The sequence below is a fragment of the Canis lupus genome, chromosome 1, assembly GCF_003254725.2.
Source record: "Canis lupus dingo isolate Sandy chromosome 1, ASM325472v2, whole genome shotgun sequence".
Lineage (NCBI taxonomy): Eukaryota > Metazoa > Chordata > Mammalia > Carnivora > Canidae > Canis > Canis lupus.
Window position 1 is genome coordinate 119,570,601 of NC_064243.1, and position 20,205 is coordinate 119,590,805.

The following is a 20,205-nucleotide window of genomic DNA, read 5'->3' on the forward strand; positions in this document are numbered from 1 at the left end:
CATGTGCACTGTGTGGAAAGGGGGTTGTGAGAATAAAGAATATTTTTTAAAAAATGTCTGCCTCAAGAAAACTAGACTCATGAGAACCCTCTGCCTTCAGTAGAGTGTGTTCATCAGGGATCATTTGGTTTTAGAGACTGGACCCTCACACTAGCTCAAGTCAGAGAAGTAATTTATTGGAAAGGGAACAGGGGTGCCTCGTGGAACCCAAGGCTCAGTGAGTGAGGCCGGTCTCCAGAGAGGCTGGGAATCCGCAACCTTGGAGTTACCACTCCTGCCTCCCCGGGGAGGAACACCCGGCCTCTTCTGGCTATTTCTCCCATTCACAGAAGCGGACCCAAACTTCGGCATGCACATAGCGGCTCTGGTCCTGCAACTCTGCAATTCACGTTGCCCCTGGAGACTGATCAGGGCCCCCCAAGCCTTACTCCAAATACCAAGAGAAAAATCGGATTGGCCACTCTGGGGGAAACGGCTGTGGGCAAGAGTCACAAGTGTGCCTCCCGCCTGGTGGGCAGCGGCTGGGGGGGGGGCAAAGTCTCTGAGAAGCGGATGTGGGCCCTGCAGGTAACACACCTGCTACCAGTGGGTAGAGACCCTGGGTGTTACAGTCGTGACAATGGGGCAAAAGATGTTACTTATTCTCACAGCTTCTACGGGAAGAGTTGGTGGAGATAAACCTGTGGGCCAGTAAAGGTTCAAAGGTCACATATATGACATCTCTGTTCCTCATAGATGCGATGACCAGCGCTCGTGCGGATTCCACGAAGGACGGGATTGCCAATAAGATGATACATGCAAAGTACCAAGGACAGTGTCCGATCTGTCACAGGAACTTGAAAATGGGGGACCTGCAACCCCAGCATCGATCCCACCTTCTCTCTTCCCAACAATACTCCGGTTTTCCTAGCTGCGTGCCTGGCGTGGGGCTGCTTCTCACGTTCCACGCCAGAGGGAGAAACCGGCCTAAATGGTGAGCCCAACCCCCCCCGTGGTCTTAGTGACTGGTTGTAAGACGGGCCCACGAACGAGCATCTACACACCTGGAGAGCGGTCGGCCGCTGTTCTAGAAACAGGAACGGGTCTGTGAGAACGGAGGTGGCGAGTGAATAGGATTGAAGTAGAGCAGTGACGTGGGCAGAGCTGCACCCGCCCTTCCTGGACACACCACGGGTCACGCGGCTCAGGTTCACCACGGCCGCCCCCTAACACTTCACTCCTGCTCCTGGCAAAGGCCTGCTCCTCCCCAGGGCGTTAGCTCAGGATAAGCGAGGTTGTGGCGCAACAGCAAACAGCCCTGCATCTCAGTGACTTAAAACAACAGTTAGTTACGTTTTTAAAACTTATTTATTCATGAGAGACACACACAGGGAGAGGTAGAGACGCAGGCAGAGGGAGAAGCAGGCTCCACGCAGGGAGCCCGATGCAGGACTCGATCCCAGGACCCCGGGGTCATGACCTGGGCCGAAGGCAGGCGCTCAACCGCTGAGTCACCTGGGCGTCCCTCAACACATCATTTTAATTCTCTTAAAACATCTGGCATTTTCCCACGTGTTTCCTTTCTGTTGCCTGTATCCTCTGCTCAGTGAAAGTTCCAGGAGACTAGGGACCTGGTCGGCCTCATACACTGATGAGTTCTGGTGTCTCTGTGCCTCAAGAGATGTCAAGTGCATGCCTTCAATCAGTGGGACAGTAGAGTAAGCCTTCCCCAGAGGCCTAAAAAAGGTGGTGAAGTGCGCTAACGGATCCTTTTAAGAGTTCAACCACTTTGAATTCGGTGTTCCGTAGCTCCCAACGTGAACATTCCCAACTGGCACATCTTTGTTTTCTCTTACAGCAATTTTTAGGACTCTGTCGTAACGTTTTTACTCAACGTCATGACAAATTTTTAAAATCCGTGTTGACATCCAGGACCTGTCCTATCCCTGGGTCTCCCCCCGGCTGCAGAGGACGTGCTCAGGAAGTTCTCAGGAATCTCTGAGCCGAATGATGACACAGGGAAGGCTGTGTTCATGATGCTTTTAATCCACCAGGCTCTTACAGATACATTCTTTTTTTTTTTTCCTTTTTTTAATATTTACTTATTGGATGGGGGAGGGGCAGAGGGCAAAGCAGAGAGAGAATCTCAAGCTGATTCCAATGCAGGGCTTGATCTCACCACCGAGATCATGGCCTGAGCCAAAACCAAGAATTGGATGCTTAACGGAATGAGTCACCCAGGTGCCCCCAGGTACTCAGATTCTGAAGCATATTGTATTAAGGTAACAAAAATTCTGCCTGCAAAGGCGGAGTAAAATAATTGGGCAGGAGGGCCCCTAAAAATGGCTTTATGTACTTGTAGTACACCATTAATTATTAATAATCCCAAACTACTTCTCTAGCCAGAGAGAATCTAGTGTGAGATCAGGTCTTGTAAAAAAAAAATTAATTAATGGCAGTGAGTGGTAAATGAACACAACTTATGTACATAATCTTAATAGCAGTAAGTGAGATAATTATTTACAGATGTCACTTCCAGGGGAAGAAAATCCACCTTTTCTCACAGGAGGAAATGCTAAGTTTCATTAAATGTATGAGCCCTAATTTGCACACTGCTGCTCTAAGTACTGTGCTAGTCCCAAAATCACTTTTTTTTTTTTTTTCCTTTTTCCTCTCTTAAGCAGAGCCATACACAATTTGACAGTTCTTTCTTTGTATGTGCATCTTGGCAGGGCTTTGACATTTATCATCAAGATAATGTCAACGATAATTGTCTTCCAAAAACATGCACCAGCAGCCCTAGTCTTTGTCCACGGCTCTGTTTTCCCTCTCCCACAGAGATGTGCGCAGACACAGACACACTCTCTTGTGATGGAAATATGTACCTGAAAGATTACTAAGAAGTTGGTTTCCTTACAAACTGCTCTTGTTAAGGTCCTCCTAAGCCTGTAAAGTGTTATATTTATTTTTTAAAGATCTTTTCTACAAGAACAGTTTACATAAAATTACTAAGGGCTCTTTAGTATCTGACTCATAACTGGTCTTCAGACTTTTCTCCTCGACATTCTAATTTTGATGGTAATGATGAGGAGGATGATATTATCCTGTGGCTTCCACCTACTGTCTTTATCATTCGCAAAGTGTTGGGCCTAGTGTTTTAAATGTTACCTCATTTAATCCATTCAATGACCCTATAGGTAGATTATTATTGCACTTCCATTAAAAAAAATGAATAAAAATAAAAAACAAAAAACTGAAGCTAAGAGCTTGCCCAAAGTCATATAGTCCATCGTCTTTCCTTCCCTTGTGGGACTTCAGTTATGCTTCCAGGATAAAGTGACATGTTCTAACAAACATCTCATGCTTTTTCCTTTTTCGTGTCCCACCCCTCCAACCCCCCACAGGTTTTAGTCTGGGTATTTTCTTCTAACTTATTGTCCAGTTGACCAATTCTCTCTTCGGCTGTGTCGAATTTGCTATTTAACCCATTACTGAGTACTCGATTTACTAGACTTTTCAGTTCTAGTATTTCCATTTTGTTCTTTTTCATAGTTTTCAGTTCACCCAAATTCTCCACTTTGTCATTTAATTTCTTAAATATAATAAACATAGTTATTTAAGTCTATGCTTTAAACTCCAGTATCTGATTAGGCTGCGGATGTTTCTATTTCAATTGTTTCAGTCTTGCTTTTTATTATTCTGATTATTTTTTACTGAATGCTATCCATTGCATATTTGGAAATGTGGAGATAATTTGAGGCCATGGATTAAGTTATCGTCCTTCATAACAGATTTACATTTGTTATTGACAGGCAGTTTAGGTAACAGCTTCCACTCCTAGGATAAAGTATAGCCTTTCTGGTGTCTCAGTTCAGCGGCCAGGGAGGTTCATCATAATCTCTCCATGCTTGTTGGACCACAATTCCAATGTCTCCTCAGCACCGCATAACCTCTAAAATCTGTTTGGCTGCCATTTACCAGATGTTGTTTGGCAAGCTACACACATGTGCAGGTTAGGAATTAGCCAGGGACCCACAGGAAACCTCTCAGGTTTCTTTTTCTGCAATACCTTCCTCTCTGGTGCCCTGACCCTCCAACTCCTACAAAATCCCAGCTATGTTAGCAATGAACTCTGTTTCTTTCAGTAAGACTGCCACTGCTTGAGCTCCATCTCCCTGTGCCGTGGTTTAGAAGACTCCAAGGAAGAAAGCCTGGGTGAGATTGGGACTCCCCTTGTGTGCTTCCCTTCTCTTAGTTTATAGTCCCAGGTTAGGTGCTGCCAGATAGTTAGTTTTGGCCAGATCCTGGTTTTCTTTGTAACCTACCTGTGGTAGGCACATTCCTGCAATGGCCCCTAACATTGCCACCCCCTGGTGAACATGCTCTGTATAATCAATCCGCTCCACTGAGTAGGAGCAGGCCCTGTGCATGTGACGGACATCACTCCCATTATTATGTTACACCGTATGGCAAAGGCAAAGGGACTTCGCTGATGATGTAATTCAGGTCCTAGTTGAGCTAATAAAAATGGAGAAATGGAGATTACTTGCTCAAGTGAAAGGCCTTAAAAAAGGAACTGGAGCTTCCTGGAGAGATGCTCTCCTGCTACCTTTGCAGAGGCCAAGAGCCATGTTGTAAAGAGTAAGTGAGGAGGCGTGGCCTCATGTATTTTTGCTCTTAGATTTACCAGGTGTTTATTTCATTAGTCTCTCAAAAAGAATTAGTGTTAAACATCAGCTCTTTTAGGGATTTGTCCTTTCTATTTCCCTAGTTGATGGACTCCAGTCTTAAATTTTAATCTTACTAGTTTCCTGATTTGTTGATTGTAATTTCTCCTTTCTCATGATGAAAAATTCCAAACCAGCTTAAACTATAGCAACTCAGTCTTGTTTTACCCATATGCCCTCACAAAACCATTTGGATGTAAACCATCATTATAATTCCATCTGCAAGTCTTTGAGTAGAGGCATACCTCGTTTTATTGCGCTTGCTATATTGTGCTTTGCAGATATCGCCTTAAAAAAAAACAAAACTGAAGGTTTGTAGCAACCCTGCAATGAGCAATTCTATTGGCACCATTTTTCTAACAGTATTTGCTCACTTTGTCACATTTTGATAATCTTGCAATATTTATAATATTTCATGGGATGCCTGGGTGGCTCAGCGGTTGAGCATCTGCCTTTGGCTCAGGGTGTGATCCTGGAGTCCTGGGATCGAGTCCCACATCAGGCTCCCTGCACGGAGCCTGCTTCTCCCTCTGCTTATGGCCTCTGCCTCTCTCTCTCTGTCTCTCATGAATAAATGAGTAAAATCTTTAATAAAAGTAAATAAATAATAAAACCTTTCATTATTGCATTTCTTTAAAATTTTATTTATTTGGGCAGTCCCAGTGGCTCAGTGGTTTAGTGCTGTTTTCAGCCCAGGGCGTGATTCTGTAGACACGGGATCTAGTCCCACATTGGGCTCCCTGCTTCTCCCTCTGCCTGTGTCTCTGCCTCTCTGTGTCTCTCATGAATAAATAAATAAGAATAAAATAAAATTTCATTTATTTGAGAGAGAGACAAAGAGAGAAGGTGGGGGAGGGAAAGAGAGAAGTAGGGAGTTTCTGAGCAGGGAGCCCGCTGCCAGGCTGGATCCTAGGACCCTGGGATCATGACCTGAGCTGAAGGCAGACGCCTAACTGACTGAGCCACCGAGGTGCCCCTCTTTTATATTTATGATTATCTGTGATCAGTGACAAAGACTTGCTGAAAGCTCAGATGTACATTGCTTTTTAAAGACATAATGCTGTTACACAGTTATAGACTAGTTTGACGTAAACTTGACATTTATATGTGTTAGGAAACCAAATGTATTTAACTTGCCTTATTGCAATGTTCACTTTATTGCAGTGGTCTGGAGTCCAACCCACAGTATCTCCAAGGTATGGCTGTATAAATCCTAAAAGAGAAGGACTTTAAAAAATAACAATGGGTATATCAACACCTAAAAATCTGTACTAATGGGCAGCCCGGGTGGCTCAGCAGTTTAGTGCCGCCTTCAGCCCGGGGCATGATCCTGGAGACCCAGGATCGAGTCCCATGTCAGGCTCCCTGCATGGAGCCTGCTTCTCCCTCTGCCTATGTCTCTGCCTCTCTCTCTGTGCCTCTCATGAATAAATAAATAAAATTTATTTATTTTTAAAATTAAAAAAAAAAAAAGCTGTACTAATTCTTCAATATCATCATTTAAAGGGTTTTACTAGAGTACAATGGAGGGACAAGGACAGAGCCAAGGTCAAGATGCCATCCACGCAGGATACTCCCTGCTGTAAGGGCGTGGCTTTCAAACACCAAGAAATACATTGTATAAGGCACCTCAGTTCAATAACGCCTACCTGTGGAACAAACGACTACTTCCCAAAATACTTACATTTCCATCTGGGCTGTCCCCTTCTCTTCTTTCTCTTTTTCTCTCAATCTTCTAATGCTGATTGTAACCCACTAGATTGATTTCACATTTCACTATGGTTCTATTATCTGCATTTTGAAAGACAATCCCACAAAGCAAACTTTAAAAAAATACATATTTTATTTATTTATGAGAGAGAGAGGAGTAAGCACAAGAAGGGGGAGCAGCTGAGGGACAGGGAGAAGCAGGCTCCCGGCTGAGCCAGGAGACCGATGAGGGGTTTGATCCCAGGGACAAGGGCCAAAGACAGATGCTTAAGCAACTGAGCCACGGAGGTGCCCCCTCAAGCAAGCTTCTAACTATTAAATTAGCTGAAAAGGTTTGGGATGAGTTACAGATACCACTTTTGAAAGAAGGGGCAGAAACAGCTTTTCATCTACTGTGTGCCTGGTGTCAGATGCCAACCCGTTCCACGTTCAGTGCATTGCTGTCTGGAATCTCTCACTCATCTGTAACGCTTCCTGTGCTGAAGACCATTCTGGCAGAGGGTAATCAATAGCTTAAGAGCTTTCTAAGAGTCAGCACAAAATATCTGAGCCCCCACTGCCAGTTTCTTCTATCTGGAAGTGAACTAGTCTATTTCTGCTCAGAATTTCAGTATCTGCTTTGAATAATGTAACGGTCAAGCACATTTATCCATGAATTCTTACCCAAATATGGACTACCACCCATCTTCCTGAATCACTGAAGACTAATAATTTAATTGACAAGTAGAAACAATTCCGAAGGTGCAAACAGCTTTTACCTCTTTGAGGATAAATTGTGCTGACATCAGCCTTCTCTTTAGAAATACAAACTATAACCCTGAGTTTCAAGTGAAGCAAGTAAGCAGCTATCAAATTCCATGAAAAAACAAACTCCTTCGACATTAAGCAAGTCCAGCTGAGACCTTGGAACATCCATCTCTAGGGACCAGAATTTATGTAGCACGTATTTAATAACTTCAGTAGCTGGTTCCTTGGTTTCTGACCTTCAAAGAAAGGAAAAACACTCATCTTGTGTACTTTAAAAGAGCTTTATTTAGTATATAATCTCCGTACAATTCAGTACAACAAATTATAAAAGCTCTTCGTAAGATTTTACCCATAGGATGTTAAATACAGAAAATCAATTGCCAATTGCCACAAGAAAGCAAGCCACTCTCATCTTAAAAGCTTTTTTCCATCAACAGATAAGCACTCTCTTCTAGGCCAAAAAGGTTGTCATATATAAAGCATTTGGGAGCATATTAACCAAGATACATGATCTGGGAACATTTTGTATCTTCCTATTTAATTCCAAGGTTTCAATTGAATTTTAAAAATGGGAGTATTTCTATGTTAACTCAGGTAAGTTTTGGCCAAAGATAAGCTAAAATTGGTACATCTTAGACAAAGTTCACATGGAATGAGAGTAAACATTTTTAGTTAACTGTGAAGTAAAGATGCAGACCAGATGAAATATCTACATAAGTCCTAGCCCTCCGGCAGCATCAACCCAACACACGCACACGCGCACATGTGCACACACACGCGCACCCCTAGCTGACCTCACAAAGAAAGAAAATCGTCTGCAAGTGGACAACAGATGGCCTACTTAACACCTAATTATGCTCCTGGCCAATATATCTGAAATGAATCCCTATTTCTTCGGACTGTAATAAAAGTGACTGGAACCTTTCAACTATACTAGAATCTCTAATAGCCACTGTGATCAGTATCAGTCATTTAATGAAGCCATTTAATGAAGTAAGTAGATCTAAGTAGGGAATCGTAACTTTAAATGTGTAATAGTCCATTCATTTGCTAATCTTCTGCTGTGAAGCCAGGGTCTTTCCTTTGCAATAAGGGTTCAATGATTCCAGTTCTATTCTTGCATAAATTGTACCAGGAATGTGGTTTGGGTATGTTCTAATACCTCTGGTCAGTAGAGATGTTTTTAAAGGTGCAACAGGTACTTAAATCTATAAAGCAATCTGAGCTCTGAAATTTTCTTGAATTTCATGTTCCCAATATTTTATAATTTTCCCAACCACAGGTAATTTACTCAAAAGCAGTTTTTATTAGTGACTCAACCTTATCAAGCCTTACCAAAGCAGTCAAATTAATTTTCACAGAAATAACCCTTTTTACCCCATTTCCTATGCTTGTGTTGAAGTGTGTACTTACTATAAGAAGGGGAACTCGCACAGGGCAGTTTGGTACGAGTACAGAACTCACGGGAGGGAGCTCGGGAATGAGAGGACACTGGGGAGCAGCCTGGTTCGTCAGCTCACAAGACGGGTGGAGACAGTCAGGGAATCTGGGGAGTCACGTAAGTAGAGGATCATTAAGAGCACTTATTGTACTGAGAGGTTCTTCTAGCTAGCTAGCTCTGAAGCAACATCAAGGGGTTATCCTCCCCATAAAAAAACAGCCACGTTTGAGGCCACTACCAAACATTAACACAGCTGCTGAGATCTGTGTGGTGGGAGTGACGGCCCCCGGTGCCATGCTCTGGCCTGGTACAGAGCCAGGCATCAGCCACTCTTCCCCTTTCCTCCTGTGGACTCCAACAAGATCATACAAGAGAATACTGATGAACGCTAAGAACGTTTAACGGGATTTGTTGACAGACTTGTTCATCAGCAAAGAAAAATGTCTACTACACATGGTCACAGTGTCTTGGAAAGAGTGTATGTATGGACTCTGTCTTGCAAGATTTTTTTTTTTTGGCACTTTGTATTTTTCGCTGAAGACTAAACACTAAATATCTTGGCAACAATGGCACCTACACTAGGAGAAAAAGATTCCTGCGTGCCATCAAGATGGTGATAAGCATACACATTTAAGGACGTGTTTCTTATGCTGAGACTCCACGTACGCAAACGCTTAGATTAGTGCATATAGAAATATTTAAAATAAAACTGGAATATATCTGGAAGGTGATCGAGGACTTTAAAAACAAAACTACGTAGTCTAACATGTACCTTACGTGTGCTTCGTTTCAATGAAAAGTAAGGCACTCGCCGAAGGATGTGCTGACCCATGCTGTCAGCCACACCAGGCATGCATCATTCCTGGCTTAAAGTTCTCCTACTGATTAAAGTGTTTTGTTACTGTGTTACCCTAAACTGCAGTGGTCTCCAACCTTCTTACAGAATACAGGAAAGACATAATTCAGGAGTTTCAGCTGCATCATTTAGTAACCCAGCCAATTTTTTTTTTTAATTTAAATAAGTTTGGATAAAAAAGCCGAGTATCCTGGAGTCCAACATGACAGTCTAAAACTTCTTTTTTTGAACACTGTTTAATAAGTAGTAACTGAATGTGAAATAACTTGAACGTGTGATCTGTCTAGCTTGATGCCTAGGGTACTTCAGTACAAGTGCAAGGAGAGACCTTTCCATCATTTCCAATTGGCAAGAACAGGGGAGAAAGTTAATTTCATTAGCCACCTTGATTTAGTTAAATGTGCAATATGCTTTTATCAGCAACTTTTACATGTCCCCCTCATTAGAAATTAATTAGAAAAGCAATTATCAAAAAATGTTTGAACAGGTATACATAATCCTCTTTGTTGTTTACAAATAAGCATGACTTAGAGGCACTTAGTTACCTTTTAGTAAGAAAAAGAATAACATTACCCGGGCCCTCACAGTTAAGATTGGAGACCACAAATCAAATTTGGTATGAAAATGCTCTCTGCCAAAAATATTGTATTCGTGAATTAGTTAAGATAGAACATTTTAAAAATATTCAGACTTTGCAAGGTTCTAGGCTGTAAAAAATACAAAGGCTAAAAACAAAAAGTTTAGAAAATTTTGCAAACCCAGTAAATTTAAATGAGTAAGAAATGAAGAAAAATTTTCTTACTTGCAGGATAGGCTAAATAGTATCAATAGGTTTTAAAATAACACTAAACAGTAACAAATTCTGCTCGGCTACATAACATTTCTGCTCCTTTCATGACTTACAATAAGGAATTTGTCACACTTTTCTGTATCCCACATTAAAACATGCACCTGCATGCATGCGCGCCCGCCCGCACACACACACACACACACACACACACACACATACTGAAGTGCTAAACTTTACATTTCAGACAGGGCACAACGAAAAGTTTTAGATATATATACAAAGACCTAACATGATTTTTTAAAAAAAATATTAAAAGCATGGCGATTGGAAAACATTATAAAATGTTTAGGTCAAACAGGACGATAAAGAGCTTTTTAAAAAGCTCCCCGTTGGTCTTCACTAGTGAAACGATACTGAAGAATTTAACTATGCATCCCCTTAATTCGACTCAACCGTAGCTGTCTGAAGTCAATTGAAAGTATTTCAAATCCCGAACAGCCTCTGGATTTCCTGAATGACGTGTGGCTGTTCAGGCTACCTGTGGCACACTTACGTTTCTCCCCAACAACAAAATTTGAGACCACTCCTAGAAAGGTGAGAACCTTTAGGCTAAAGAACATTAATGAAACGAGATAAAAAAGAGAAGCTTGTGTTAAGATACTTTTGAGGACGGTAACGCTTGTGTAAACATCTCTACAACTTCCTCCTATCACAGCTTTGTGGTACAGGCTACCTAAAGACATATGAAATGTTACTGTTGAGTTGCATTAGGATGGAATTTCAATATCAAAAATAGAGGTTGGACAGAGAGCTTGGTTACTTGTTTCTAGATAGCTTGTAAACATGGAACGTCTTGTTCTGGAACACTCTAGTGAAGTATGCTGTGTAGGGTGGCAGGTTTCTCTTTATCTCTTCGCAGAAGCGAGGGTGGCCTGCAAGTTTCAAGTCGGGATCGTTCTCTCCTGGGCCATCCATCATCTAAAGCCAAAACAAAACCAAACACGGTTTGGGAAACAAAATCGTATTGATAGGAGACGAGAGAAGTAGGAACAGGTGTTGGGTTTCTTTGAGAGTCATGTGTTACGGCTACGTAAGTTGTATTATTTCAATGTCGGCGGCTACTTCAAGATTATCTGGTCTACCTCTTCCCCGTCGGAAGTTTAAATCAAGGCTGAGAAGGGGAGCTGACGGTCGCACAGTGACCACCTTTAACTGCAAGGCGAGAAGTAAAACTTGGATCTCCTTGTTCTTCGGGACGTACTACACTGTCACTCTCACAAAAATGAGATGCAGAGTGCTCGCTTTGGCAGCACGTATACTTAAAAAAAAAAAAAGTGAAATGCAGAGAAGAATTACTATGACCAGAGGAAATCCTCCAACTCATCAGATGGTCTAGTTAGAGAAAGTTACACACAAATCAAAATTTAAATGCAAGTCTTGGGTCTGTTATCTCCTCTGAATTCAAGATAGTTATAGACAGTTTCTTTCCTTGGGCAGAAATTTGAATCTCATGTTCTCTTTCCCCCGGATTTACTGAGGCGTAATTGACTAAACTGCATACAGTTAAGGGCTACAACCCGATAATCTGATACACACATACATGGTGGAGTGATTACCACAATCAAGCTAATTAATACTTCCACGTCGGTCAAAGGGACAAACCTGCAGTAATAAGGTGAATTAGGTCTGAGGCTCTGACCGCACAGCATGGTGACCACAGTTCATGGTCCTACCCACATGCCTGACGTATGCTAAGAGAGGGACACCCAGGTGGCTCAGCGGTTGAGCGACTGCCTTCAGCTCAGGGCGTGATCCCGGGGGCCGGGGATTGAGCCCCGTTTTGGGCTCCTTGCAGGGAGCTTGCATCTCCCTCTGCCTGGGTCTCTGCCCCTCTCTGTGTCTCTCATGAATAAATAAAATCTTTAAAAAAAATATGCTAAGAGAGTAGATCCTAAGCGCTCTGAGTCTCTAATTCTGTATGGTCAAGTTTTCTTTTCTGAGAATTTATTATTTCCAAATGGCTTATCATTTCTCCCCCCTCATTTTCAGCACACACGGCCTCTTGGTGCAACTCTTCTTCTGTGCTCTCATCTGAGGCCTGGCGGGGTTCTGAGGCCAAGTTCCTCCGGAGGGAGGAGGGAGGGGCAGCCTGCTGCTCGGGGACACAGGCTCGGGGACACAGGCTCGGCCACAGGAAGCCGTGTCTGAGGGCAGTGCCGGGAGCAGCGTGGGTGCAGCCCTACCGTCCCAGCCACACTCACGCGCCGGCCCAGACGATGCTCCAGAGCTCAGGTCTTTGGAGGCTGAGCTCTTGTTTTTAACGGCAAAGCCTTTAAAGATGAATTTTATGCAAAGCCCCAGGACGCAGATCAGCTGAAGGCAGAGCTGCTCTGCTGGACGTGAAGTTAGGGCCCGACACCTCCTTACCCGCCGCATCTGCCAGGCCCCAGCCATGACCCAAGCGCAGGGCCGCAAGTCCCACAGGATGCAGTGAGGCGGGGGATGTGGCTGGGGACATCCTTCTAGGAGGTACAGACACCCGGGTGGCCCCCGCATGAAGCGAGGGGACGACATGCTTACGTGCCCGTTGGCGACGTCCAGCAGGTCCCGCAGCCGGCAGCCCCGCTGGTGCCTGCGCTCGTAGCAGATGCTGTCCTCCAGGATGACGTAGTCGGTGCCGAAGGACCTCAGCAGGGCGTGCACGTCCTCCGGGGACCTCTTGGCGTATATCTGATACACCTGCGACGGGAGAGTGACGTGGAAGGGGCGGCAGTGGCCCTCGCTGCCGGGAGTGAGCCACGTGGGGGGATGGGGGTCCCAAGAGGTGGCTGTCGTCACGGAGCCTGGGCTGGGGGGAGGGGGCAGCCACCCCGCAGACACAGACTCAGGCGTCCCCGGGGTCCTGCGGCACGAGAGGCCAAGCGCAGGTGGCGCAGGTAGGACAGCGCTGCACCTTCACAGAGACGGTGGGGGGACGGGGCGCCTTAGGCATCCCGGGGGAGCGTGCGGTGCCCTCACCGCGAGGAGCCCAGCCTGTGGCCTGGCGGTCGCGCAGGAAGAGCGCCGTGGGCCTCGGTGCTAGGTGCCCGCTGCGTGGTCTGGGGAGCCCACCCCGCTCTCTCGACCTCCCGCTCGCCACCAGCGTGGCATGCCGGGCAAGCACCCACGAGGTGAGCAACCCGCCTTCTGGGACTCGGCACCGGGAGGACGTTCCGCGTGTGCACGTGTGCAGGGGGCTGGGGGAGTGACAGGGAGGGACACCAGCCGCTTTCCTGCACGCAGATGTCCACGGATGTGTCAGCCTGCAGGTGTGTGGGGGGGGCAGAGGGGGGCCTCGGCCCTGCGGCTGGAGGCCGTGGGCCATCCTCACGCCCGAGGCGGCCCTAGGACTCGAGGGCACCAGGACCTTGAGGGCGTGGGTTTTGTGAGTCCCCAGACGCGGGCTCCCGAGGCCCAGCCCCACGGGCCCAGCCCCAGGGTCCCCTCCCGCCTGAACTCTGGGGTTGAGCCAGGCACCCTCGCTGCCTCCTCGGCTGACCTGGGCATAGACAAGGGGCCAGGATGCACCCCTCGTCCTCTGCCTTCCCTCCCCGACGGGTTTGTTCTCAAAAGCCCCCTTGTCTACACCGCAGGCTGGGGCTCTCGTTACCCTTCTGAGCAGGAGGAGGTCTCCGGGCGCCTGTAGGGGCTGTGGGCAGGGCAAGGCCTCGACTCAGGAGATGCCAGGGGCTTCAGGCCCGCCTGGGCCGCCGAGCTACCCGGGGCAGGGACCCCCGCGCCCCCCCACGCCCCCCTCACCGCTTTGGTCCGCTCCCTCAGGCTGTTGTCTTCGTAGTGGGGGTGGTTGGTTAAGGTCCTGCCCGTGCACAGCTTGACCCCGGCCAGCAGCTGCATGCTCCCGGCGAACACGGCCTTCCTCGGCGTGTTGGAGCTGAAAGGTCGCGAGAGCCTGGTTAACCCCACGGCTGCGATTTCCTCACAGACCACAAACAAGACAACCGCACGCTGCCGGACTCACCCGGCTGCGTCAGGAAGGCCTGAGACTTGGGGGGAGACGCAGCACCTGGCTGCCTGACACTTGCACTCAAACTGTTTTATGAAACTTCCCCTGGTTGTGACAGCGGGCGGGACGCTTCTCCTTGACGCTTTGCTGGGCTTCCTTACAGTGGACGGCCCTCGGGCCTTCCAGGCCAAGTCCCCCGGTCCCCTCCTGGTCTCGCCCCGGAGGGGCAGATCCCGACCACACAGACCTCCACAGACGGTCATCGCCTTCTGTACGAGACTTAACTAAGAGGCTGACTTAACTAAGAGACTTAACTAACAGTCAAACGGATGACAAAGCCAGAGACTGCCGCGATCACGGGTTCCTCCCAACTTGGTTTTGTTCCAAACAAGAAAATGGACCATAGACACGTGATAAATTACTTTCCAGAGAAAGAGAATTACTAACAACAAAAGGACACAGAAGATTCTGGAAAGCAGGGAATGTACTACTCCGTTTGGGGATGTCCACCATTTGTGATGTGGCAACGCAAGTGTTTCCTACGTTCCTTTCCTTAGTCCTGATGATGAAAGTCCAAGGACTGTGGGGGAACACGGGGCACTCCTGTGGTTAAATCACGACCCCCTGGCTCTCCGAGGGCCACCAAGCTGCGATTCTCTGCCTCCGCGCGGGGCGTGAGGGACAAGGATGGTGGGTCAAGGAAGGACTCCCTGATGACAGTGAAAGCATTTTTCCTTCCCGCCCCCCGGAAAGAAAGAATCTTAGTAGTGGATTTTAATTCCCTTCCATTTTTTTGGGACATGGGAGTCTCTTGCAAATCAACGAGGTGCCGGTTTACTGTGAAGAACACGAGCGCCCTTCTACGACTCTCCGCTGAGGCCCACGGGGAGCACCGCAGCCCACACGGGCCCTTCCTGGGCTAAGGAAGAGGAGCCCCGGCCTGCCAGGGGGTGTTAAAAGACGGAGACGGTTTTGAGAAGGAGTCTAAGTGCAATCATTAAAACTCAGCATACTCTGTAGAAAGAACCAGAGCAGGCTGTTCTCAGCGAATCTGGAGATCAGGGCAGAAACCCCAGCGCTAGGTTTCTGGGAGAGGCTGCCATCGATCCCCATGTGGCACGAGCAGGTCTACGTGCGTCAGCGTAAGGCTCAGACCGCGGTGCGAGTGCCATCCAACGGAGGCCTCGGGATGCCTGGAAGACGTCCCGCGGTCCAAGCTGCAATGCTTACAAATAATTTCCTTGAAGAACTCGGGGTTTTCTAACCATGACCCCCTCGTTCACTTGGATTTCAAGGAGCTGTCTCACACGACGGAGCGTGGGTCCAAGCGCAGCGGGCACCCGGGGAGGACACACAGCCTGCATCCCTCCCGACCCTAAACCCCAGAGCCCGGCGCGTGGACTGCCACGGAAGAGCGTGTTCCGAGAGCGTGGCTGCGCTCGAGGGATGGTCAGTGTTCTGACAGGCAGGCCCAGGGGCCCGAGGACAAGCAGATGTTTGCTCCGTCGCCTTGAAGTGGCAACTTACAGGGAACTCTTGACATCGGCCCCATGTGGTCAGGGGGACAGGAGGGCCTCAGGGACAACACGTGAAGGTGGAGTGAGCGCTCCTCAGCAGGAGACTTAGCTTAATGCAACTGACCCTTATTAAGCAGCTCGTCGGGGCCGCCCCATCCCTGCGTGCTGGAATTGCCAAAGACGGTGAGCACCGACAAATACTCATTACAGAGAATGTCAATGTTTTCCCAAGCCGTCCTTCGTTCCTTTTGTACACTCCGGACTGGCTTAAGCCATTCCACTGCAATAAATAATGCAGTTAATGCCACGTAGTAGATGGATGCCAAAAAGTGGCTCTTTGGGACCACGGAACCGAACAGACTGAGGATGCAGGAAGAAATGCAGTCTGGTCTCCCCATCTGGCAGAGCACGGGGTAGAGCGAGAGTGAGCGGTGGGGGGCAACCCCGGCCTCTCCAGTCCTACTGCCCAGAGGGTGCCGAACTGGCCTTTCTACCCAAATGACAAAGCCCGTGGCTGAGCTGAGAAGATCCATGCAAATCTTCAGACTCAGCATCACTATTCTGAATTCTAACGGGGGGCGGCAGCGGGGAGACGCAGAGCTGTTTCTAGTATCTATTTTGTAACTGTGGCACATACCGATGACTGGCCTGTTCTCTATTCGTGGCTCACGACCAAGGTTTCGTCTCCCTTCCTGGGCTATGATCCCACCACTTGGAGGAACTTCACAGTTCATAGAGGTCTGAGATGTCAAAAGGCCTGAACTGCTTGCCGGAGAGCTACAGGCTCATTCTCTGTCCAAATGACAGTGCTGAGGGCCTACTAGGTGCCGGGCCGCAGCGTGCTAGCTAGTCAGCCACCAGAGCCAGCCTCGGCTCCCTCTACAGGCAGACACTTCTGAACAAATGAGTCGGTGCGGCGCGTGTTTGCCAGTGCTCTGTGGGCCTTCAGCTATCCTGGGAAACAAAACACACAGACAAGGTCCCATCGTGGCCAATCTTGCCTCTCTCCTCCGGGGGGCCCGAGCACACTGGAGTATCCCCTTGCCCACAGTGGGTGCAGCCCCCGGGAGGGCAGGGGGGTAGGTCACATGACTGCTTAGAGGCGCTGAGGGAAAAATGAAATAAACTGCACTCATCTGTCACATGTTTTAGTGTGTGGCCCCCCCATTAGTAAAGAGTCAAAGTTTAATGTCATCTGTTTCAACTGTTGGTGTAACAATCTTCTGGACTGTTAACAGTCTTTCACCAAGATCATTGGTTTTACTTTTTTTTTTTTAAAGATTTTATTTATTCATAAGAGACAGAGAGAGTGAGAGAGGCAGACTACACAGGCAGAGGGAGAAGCAGGCCCCATGTAGGGAGCCCGACTCGGGACTTGATCCCGGGACTCCAGGATCAGGCCCTGGGCCGAAGGCAGGCACTAAACCGCTGAGCCACGCAGGGATCCCCCTTTAGTTTTACTTTAAAGTAGCAAAATACAAGTATTCTAATGCCTATAAAATGGACTAGAAATAATACTTCTTTGAAAACTACTGACTTCCAAGCATGGCAGAGATGAGGTTTATTCGCTTTCTCCTACGGATTCGGTTTGATATGCCAGCCCCATGGTAAATCTGGGGTACACTTCTACTACTTTAAATATTTAAGTTTACTCATAAAGCAAAGGCAAAGGGAAACAAAAAACAAGGACACACTTTCTGAACTTTAAAAGCCTAGATCCACTGTGTTTTCTATTTTCTGTGGTGAACTCAGCAGGCAAAGTGGAAAGGCGTTCTTTGTCCTTCAGATATGCAGCACGGCAGGTGTGAGGCTGGCTACTCCTCCTTCAGAGATACTTCTGCTGACACAGTCTGTGGTCTGTGTCTAAAATAGCTAATGTGCTTTTAACCACTGAATGACACTTCTCTATTATAGGAAAACAAAGCAATTTTTACCAATGTTTGAACAAATGATGTATAAAATGAAAGGATAATTTGTTTTTATAGCTCTCTGCCAAGCTCTGTAGCAGGCTGCCCAACCTGCAAACAATTTATTCCGTAAGAAATGTCACTAAATAATGACAAGGACTCACAGGTCAAACGGATTTACATTACATAATTTAAATGTCATTCCAGGAAGACCTGATGGCATTTTGAACAAATAATCTCATTTATTTTTGAAGCTCTAAGCTTCAACAAGTTAATTACTGTTGAACTAATGGGTAAACTGAGCATTATAATATAATGTGTGAACATTTGCTTTATCTACACTTCAAAAATTTATAGAATTATGCAAATACCACAAAATGATTCATTAAATATAAAAGAGGCTTATAGGCATTTAAGGTCTGAACTTAACCTTCATCATATTTAAAATATCCAGTAATTCTTTCTGCTTTGATAAAATGCTAAGGAAGTTTGGGCCATTTTCTTAGTTCCATTGAGAAAATATGGCACATGCAGGCTTCATCACTGAAGAGAGCCTACTGCCAGTGGGAAATCTTCTAAAGCCCCATAGTTAAAATGTTACATCTCAAAATCTTCAAATCTATAGGAGTGTCTTAATTGCACCACGTCCAAGAAGAATTTCAGGAACCAAGAATGAAACCACTTGGGGTCACAAAGGAATGAGGTACGAAGCACTGCTGTTGTGGCATTTGGCCTCATGGAAGGAGATGTGCTTCCCAGACACACATAAAGCCCAACGAGCACCCCCTGAGTCCGGCTCAAAGTGATACCAGACCATTAAAAAAATTGACACCCCAAAACCAAAAGGCCAACATATTTGTATTTGGGAAACATTATCAGCAAAAGAGTTAATATGAACACGGGCAAAATCTGCTGGGGAGCAAGGCCTGTGGCACGTCTGTGTCACGTGGGACGCAGGCCACCAGGTGAGCATGCCGCCTGGCGCCTTGCAAGGGAAGGACCGAGTGGCCTCTCCGTCCTCCCAGGGAAGATTCTGGGGCTGATGTCAACTAAATGTCCTCGCTGATTAATGAGAAATTGAATCTCAAAGTGTTCTTAATTTTATACTTAAAACTCCAAGGAACTGAAGCTTGGAAATTTCTATCACTAAAAATTAGAACTATAAAAAAAATTTCTCTTGAAACCCGGTAAGCCTCTAAAAATCTTTAAATGGAGTCAACAATAAGAATACAGAAGAAAAAAAAGAATGGAGACAATATAGGGCTGACATGAGGCTCAAGTTTTGCTTCAGTGAAGAGAGAGTTAAAGTGGATGGAGGGGCACCCGGATGGCTCAGCTGGTTGAGCGGCTGACTCTTGAATTTGGCTCAGGTCATGATCTCAGGGTTGCGAGGTGGAACCTGACTTAAGATTCTCTCTCTCCCTCTCCTGCCATTCCCCCACCTCTCTCGCTCTCTCTAGCTCTCAAAAAAAGAAAGAAGGGACAGCCACCCCATTTACAAACACTCATCATGTCCTGTGCTCCATAAACAGCTGTTGAATTGTATTCCTAAGTATACAGGTTCTGATATAACTTCATGTTGGGTGCCTGGGTGGCCCAGTCGATTACACATCTGCCTTCAGCTCAGGTCATGATCTCAGGGTGCTGGGATCAAGCCCCGCATCAGGCTCCCTGCTCCGTGGGGAGTCTGCCTCTCTCTCCTGCCTCCCGCTCTCCCTGCTTGTGCACGCTCTCTCTGTCCAACAGATAAACAAAATAAAATCTAAAAAAAAAAAAAAGATATGACTTCATGTATTAATGCTTTAAACATTTTCATAGAAATCTAATCCCTCCACTACAGCTCCTGTCATATTAATAAGTGGTATCCCAATATAATGCCCTTTACCTTCCCTGGAGGCTGTCTGGTTAGCCAATAAAAGGTCATAACTGAGCCCCTCCAAACAAAAGAGCAGAACCTACTCCTGCTGAGGTGATGGGATCTTTTTCCCATTTACCCGCCAAGCCCAAGAACCCCAAGTGGATCCTCGGCAAGACCTAATCTGCAAATGGAAGCTCAGCGTCCCTGGAGCATGAGCGTGATGCCTAAGGCAGGTGTGTGGTCTGCTCCGGCGTCAAGTATAGGAACCAGAGACCAGGACATGGCAGGTAAGCTTCTTCTCAACACTTCACAGGGGAAGTGCCCTGTGCCATCATGGAGGGTCACTTGAAGTGTCCCCCCAGGTTTCTCCAGGTCACTGTTTCTCATCCTGACCCATGAAGGGGAGCCACCCTGTATCAGAAGGTACATCCCCACCCCGGTAGAAGCTGTTGTGACCACTTGATGGAGGACAGATGTGTTGTCACCATGGTGGCTGTCTGACAACAGCAGCAGACAAAGTAGAGAGGAGGAGGCATTCCTCGCTGACAGGGTTGGATCCCCACCGGAAGCTGGTGGCTGCCTTCAGACAATTACAGACAGACTTTCAGATACACGCCATGTATCCTTAGGCCACGGCCTATTCCCCAGCACAACTCAGACCTACTAATGT

General features: G+C 46.8%; 1 protein-coding gene across 8 annotated transcripts in view; it reads right to left on the reverse strand.

Annotated features, from left to right (window-relative positions):
- Positions 1-7,425: 7,425 nt before the first annotated feature.
- DPY19L3 (dpy-19 like C-mannosyltransferase 3) overlaps positions 7,426-20,205 on the reverse strand; it is a 69,658-nt gene continuing 56,878 nt past the window's right edge. For 4 of the 8 annotated variants that reach the window (XM_035712149.2, XM_035712151.2, XM_049096047.1 and 1 more), the window contains 2 exons: positions 14,049-14,181; positions 13,018-13,938 (listed from right to left, as the gene is read on the reverse strand). In XM_035712149.2, coding sequence (XP_035568042.1) covers positions 13,135-13,938; positions 14,049-14,181 — 937 coding nt within the window. In that variant the 3' untranslated portion in view covers positions 13,018-13,134. Of the gene's footprint in view, positions 11,229-12,830; positions 12,990-13,014; positions 13,939-14,048; positions 14,182-20,205 lie in introns of those variants that run through there. The other 4 variants (XM_025425253.3, XM_025425250.3, XM_035712160.2 and 1 more) reach the window with 3 other exon arrangements.